We start from the raw sequence: 5,197 nt of genomic DNA, 5'->3' as shown, positions 1-5,197 counted from the left end.
GAGGGCGCTGTCCAGTCTCTTCTTGAATACTGAAAGGCTTCAGGTTTGGGGCCTGTCAGTCGATCTGCCACTCTAGAACATAGTGAGGCTCATCACAGTGACAGACCTTCCTAACGCCCGGCTGAGGGAGGACTGGCCTTAGACCGCAGCGTCTCCGGCCTCGTCAGCACGCCACCCTCCCGCCGACAGAACCCTTCTGGCGTCTGCGGGGAGCCGGTTTCGCTGCAGAATCCTCCCCGACTTCACAAACGCCGCCATAACGGCCTCGGAAGTGTCGCCCCCCCGGTCACCAACCGCCTCCCGCCCGACGGCCGCGCGGGGGCGCCGCGCGGGGCGTGGTGGGCGGGGGGAGGAGGGCGCGCGTGCGCGATGACGCGCCGGGACGTGCCCGCTATATGAGCTCGGGCCGGCGCTGACTCGGCCCTTTCCGCCTCGCTCCCGCCCGCTCTCGGGTCGCTGCGCAGAGACCCGCGCCGCCGCCGCGCGCCCCCCGCCGCCGCCATGATCATCTACCGGGACTGCATCAGCCGTAAGGGCGCGCGGCGCGGGGGAGGGGAGGGGGCCGCGCTGGGGAGGGACGCGGGGAACCGGTTGCTGGGTCGAAGGAAGCAGCTGGTGCGGCCTGGGCCCGGGCGCGGGGCCTGGCGGCGCCGCGCATGCGCAGTGCCGGCGGGGGGGGGGCATGGTCCGCCCGGACAGAGGCTGCGGGGACTGGGCCGGAGCGCCGGGCCCGAGGGTGGCGGTGATGGGAACCCGGAGCGGAGCGCGGCCCGCAAGGGCGGCCGGGGAATGGTGGCTGCGGGCCGGGCGCGGGGAGGCGGAAGGCGGAGGCTGAGGCGGCGGCGCCCGCCTGTGCGTGTCTGTTCCCCTGCAGAGGACGAGATGTTCTCGGACATCTACAAGATCCGGGAGGTGGCGAACGGCTTGTGCCTGGAAGTGGAGGGGAAGGTGAGTGGCCTGCCCGCCCCGGGGAGGGTGGGGGGAGGCAGGCGGGCCTCGCCGCGGTAACGCAGGGCCGGGCCGCTGGCGGGGGCAGGGTTTGGGGAGAGGGGGTTGGCAGCCCTGCGAGGGGTCCTGGAGGAGGGGGGACCCACCATGGTCTGGTGCCTGTGGCCGGGGCAGGGCCGAGTGACGCTGCAGGTGGTGTGTGAGAGGGCCTGGGGTAGCCAAGCCGGAACGCGGTGCTGGTGTAATGAAGCTTTGGTCAGGTGTTGGGAGAAAAGCCTGGCTTAAATCTGTGCTTGGGCTGCAGCCTGATTCGTTGCACTGAACTGTGGCTCTGAAATCATGCCCTGCTGTCAGGTCATAGATGTGTGAGAGCGGTAGTGATTAAATTTTTGCAGAGCAGTTAAGTTTTTTGATGTCTCTAAATCTAGATGGTCACCAGGACAGAGGGTCAAATTGATGACTCTCTAATTGGTGGCAATGCCTCTGCTGAAGGTCCTGAGGGAGATGGAACAGAAGCCACGGTCATAACTGGTGTTGATATAGTAATAAACCACCATCTTCAGGAAACCAGCTTTACAAAAGAATCCTACAAGAAGTACATCAAGGACTACATGAAAGCGTAAGTGTTGGTTGGCTTTTTCTTTAAATGAGATGGGAGGATTGTTAGGTCATTGAGATTTTAAAAACAATGTTGAACTTTATTCCTAGTAGGTGTTAGTTCTGATACAGGTGCCAAACTGGTGGTGAACTTCAATACCATCTTAATACTTGGCAGACCTGGAGCTCTAAAGAATTGATATTGGAGTATCTAAGTTTATCTTGGCTGTGGTGGAGGACCTGATCACGTGCTTTGGATATTTGTAACCTTGTTGTTTTCTTTTGTATTCCTGTATGCCAGACCTTATAGGGAAGGGGGTGGTGTGGTGAAGAAAGCTTCAGGAAGCTTTTCTGATGTGATAGTTTAAATATCCAAATATAATGTATGTGAGTGTAGCTTTCTGTCAATTCAAGGTATAATTTGTGTTGCTCGGTGCTTAGTGGGTTGGCATTAAAGATGAAAAAATCAATTATAAAGTGCTGATGCTCTTGGTGCCATGGAAGTGGCTTGCCTAGGAGTAAAATGAGTTTGATATGAATGGCAGACACTATTCTGCTAACTCGCTAGCAAAATAAAGTTAAAATTTGGGGTCTTTGCATGGGAGAGAGGGAAAAACAGCGAAGTCAAACAGTTTGACTGCCTGTAACTCTTTCTGCTATGATTTGGAGCTTCATGGTAAAGTTATTAGGCTAGAATGTGTTTTCAGAGCTTTTTTTTTTTCCTTCCAGAATTAAAGCCAGACTTGAGGAACACAAGCCAGAGAGAGTAAAGCCTTTCATGACAGGGGCTGCAGAACAAATCAAACACATCCTTGCCAACTTCAAAAACTACCAGGTAATTAAACTTAAGTATTCATATAGCAGTATTGCAGTGATACAAACTGCAGTTGGTTCATCTGCTGAACTAGCCTGTTTAGAGTTTTGGAGGTTCCTGTTGTGAGGACATTTAAGTTATCCTTCTCAGAGAGTATTAGGGGCTTTGAAAGTCAGGGAGGAGAAACAAAGACTCCTAAACGTTTGGGGATGTCATTTCAGCTTACAACATTTGTTGTTAACTACATTTGCAGTTATTGCTGCTTAGAAACTGTGGAGTTAAAAACCTGAAAGGTGGATCGTTTTGGCCCCTGCTGTGTCTTGCTCTGCTGTTTGTAGCAGTGTGGTAAAATTATGGGGCACTAAAACAGAGAAGATGCACAAAGCAAAATCCTTGCAGCTGGTCATGGGGACCTTTAAACTGAACTAGTAGAGGTTATAGCTTGCTTGTATAAAAAGCACTTTCCCCTTGTTGTAGCTCATTAAATGTCTCAAACATGTTTCTCTGAAGTTCTTTGTAGGAGAGAACATGAATCCAGATGGTATGGTGGCTCTCCTGGATTTCCGTGAGGATGGTGTGACCCCATATATGATTTTCTTTAAGGACGGCTTAGAAATTGAGAAATGTGTAAGTATTGACCTGAATAGGATGAACACATTTAACTTGCATTATCAACTCTTTAAGTGCATTGCTTGTTCTGTCATCTCCCTGTTGAAGTTGAGCGGTAACTGCCAGTTTAAAAACTTGAAATTCATTTAAGTATAGCCTGATTGCTGCTTTGTATTACATAAAGTGTGTGAAACTTCCTTTGTGTACTATTGAATCATACTCAAAGGGGGCGTAGCTTCACTGCAATGACTCATTGGTGACTTAATGGCTAAGAAATGCAGTAGGAATTGCTTTGGTCAGATGTGTATAATTGGTAATGGTTTTAAACTAAGAGATTAAAGATGATGTCCTCTGCAGTGGAGCATTTCTATTTTGCATCCCTCGTGTGGGGGTTAATTGTGAAGTACCTTACATGGTCATGTTCCATCTTTCACTTAATCTGATGCCCTTATTTTGTTATGCAAGAATCATCTGTTGTATTGCCCTAAATTTGGGAACGTGGTAATACTTGACTGAGTACTTAACCTTGTTCTGGCTGGAATCTCACAACTGCCTGAGCTCAGGCAGCTGCTGTGATCTGCTTTCTTGGTACTTAGGCTGAGTTGAAATGTGGCTGCAACAAAACAGTCTTTGGATCCCAACACTTGCATTTTTTGGCTTATTCTGAGTGCTGTGGAATTCACTGCAGACTAGTAGTGTGGGATCACCAATTGCTTTGCTCAGTCATTTTAGACTTAGGAAGCGTATTTATAGCCAGCTAAATTTATCTGTAGAGCCTTTTACATGCTTTCTGGTATGTAAGTCATCTAAATATGCAACAGCTTCTAATGTGGAGCAGCAGCCCAGCTAGAAGAACACTCTTATTGGCCCAGACACACCACCTCCTGCAGCTTGATGGGAGGGCGATGTCTGTCTTGGACCCTAGAAGAGATCTGGAAGGTACCTCTTCTGAGCAGAAGCTGGTGTGCATCTCCCCTACTTGGGGCAAACCTTTGGGTGTGTAATGTAGATAACCCCACCTACTTAGAGATGGGGTAAAATAATAGGAAGGTAAAAGAATACCACTGAGTAAGAAAACTTTGAGCTTCTTGGCACAGCTCTTCTAAGAGACAGCATGTACATTGTAAGCTTTAGTACTTGCTTAGGTCATGCTCTTATTTGAGAGGACATCTGAAACTTGGTGTGTCAGTCAGAAAGGGTGTGAATGAGTGGCTTCTCTGGCTTGCTCAGCAGCTGTTGCCTATTGCTCTGATTGTAGAAATGCTCAGCATCCTCTGATAGACCATGAGCACTTGTCCTGTTGCTCTCTGGTTTGCACTAAGATGCAAAAATAACTTCCTTGCGCTTTCTGCCTGCCTGACTGTGGCAGCTCAGATTGAATTAGGGAATACACAAATAGGTTGCAGAAACTTACCCTGACTGTTATGACCTTGAACTAACACTTGTTACTCTTGTTTCAGTAACAAACAGTATGATTTTGGATCACCTGTCTTCATAGCTGGCTGCTGTTTCTTCTTCATTGGCACAACACCAGGAATTGGCAATGTCTAACAACTGGACTGATGTCATCTTGAGCTTTATTCACTTATTTTGACCCTGATTTGGAGTGGAGGCATTGTTTAAAAAAAAAAAAATCCAACCATCTGTCATGTAGATTGTCTAAAATAAAACTCATTTGAACCCGTTCTAGGTGATGCCTTTTGATCCAGTGTGTTTCTTAGGGTGACTTGCAGGAGAGGTTGCAGCAAGATGTTTGTCCAAGGTTTTTGTAGTGTCAGTAGTATAGCTTGGTCCTAGTGCACGACAACTGACTTTCTCCAGACAGACCTTGCACGGTTTCTACTGGTGGCATTGGAGTACAAGAGCAGACTGAGGGAATAAGGCAAAGCTCAAGAAATGTCATCGTAGTGGAGTGGACCTTCATCCTTTGTGATTGCACAGAGGCTTCTATCTCTGGAAGATACCAAAATTAATAAAAATGAAACAGAATGGAATATGTGCTAATCAAGATTTTGTCAGATGCAGATACTCGAGTCTGTCTTCACTTTTAGTAGGACTTCAAGATTAAGGTAGGAGGATGGAAGAGTGCTGGTGTTAGACTGAAGCTCCAGTCTGAACCCAGGTAGTGGGAATATTATGGGGTGGGGGTATAAGCACCAGGTTTTCCAGCACAGCCTGGCTGTGGTATGAGCTCTGACAGCTATTCAGGAGCAGATTAACTAGAATTCA

The 5,197-nt window shown here is 48.6% G+C and overlaps 1 protein-coding gene across 1 annotated transcript; it reads left to right on the top strand.

The window, feature by feature from the left end:
- The first annotated feature begins 369 nt into the window (after window positions 1-369).
- On the top strand, window positions 370-4,653 carry TPT1 (tumor protein, translationally-controlled 1). Its single transcript, XM_082074929.1, has 6 exons — window positions 370-529; window positions 875-948; window positions 1,377-1,567; window positions 2,275-2,380; window positions 2,870-2,986; window positions 4,429-4,653. Exons 1-6 carry the CDS (start codon window positions 502-504, stop codon window positions 4,429-4,431), a joined length of 519 nt encoding a protein of 172 aa, XP_081931055.1. The 5' UTR covers window positions 370-501; the 3' UTR covers window positions 4,432-4,653.
- The last annotated feature ends 544 nt before the right edge of the window (window positions 4,654-5,197 follow it).

Source organism: Streptopelia decaocto, assembly GCF_964273445.1.
Source record: "Streptopelia decaocto genome assembly, chromosome: 1".
Taxonomy (NCBI): domain Eukaryota; kingdom Metazoa; phylum Chordata; class Aves; order Columbiformes; family Columbidae; genus Streptopelia; species Streptopelia decaocto.
The sequence above is the reverse complement of the archived record's forward strand: the minus strand, read 5'-3'. Positions and strand labels throughout refer to the sequence as shown.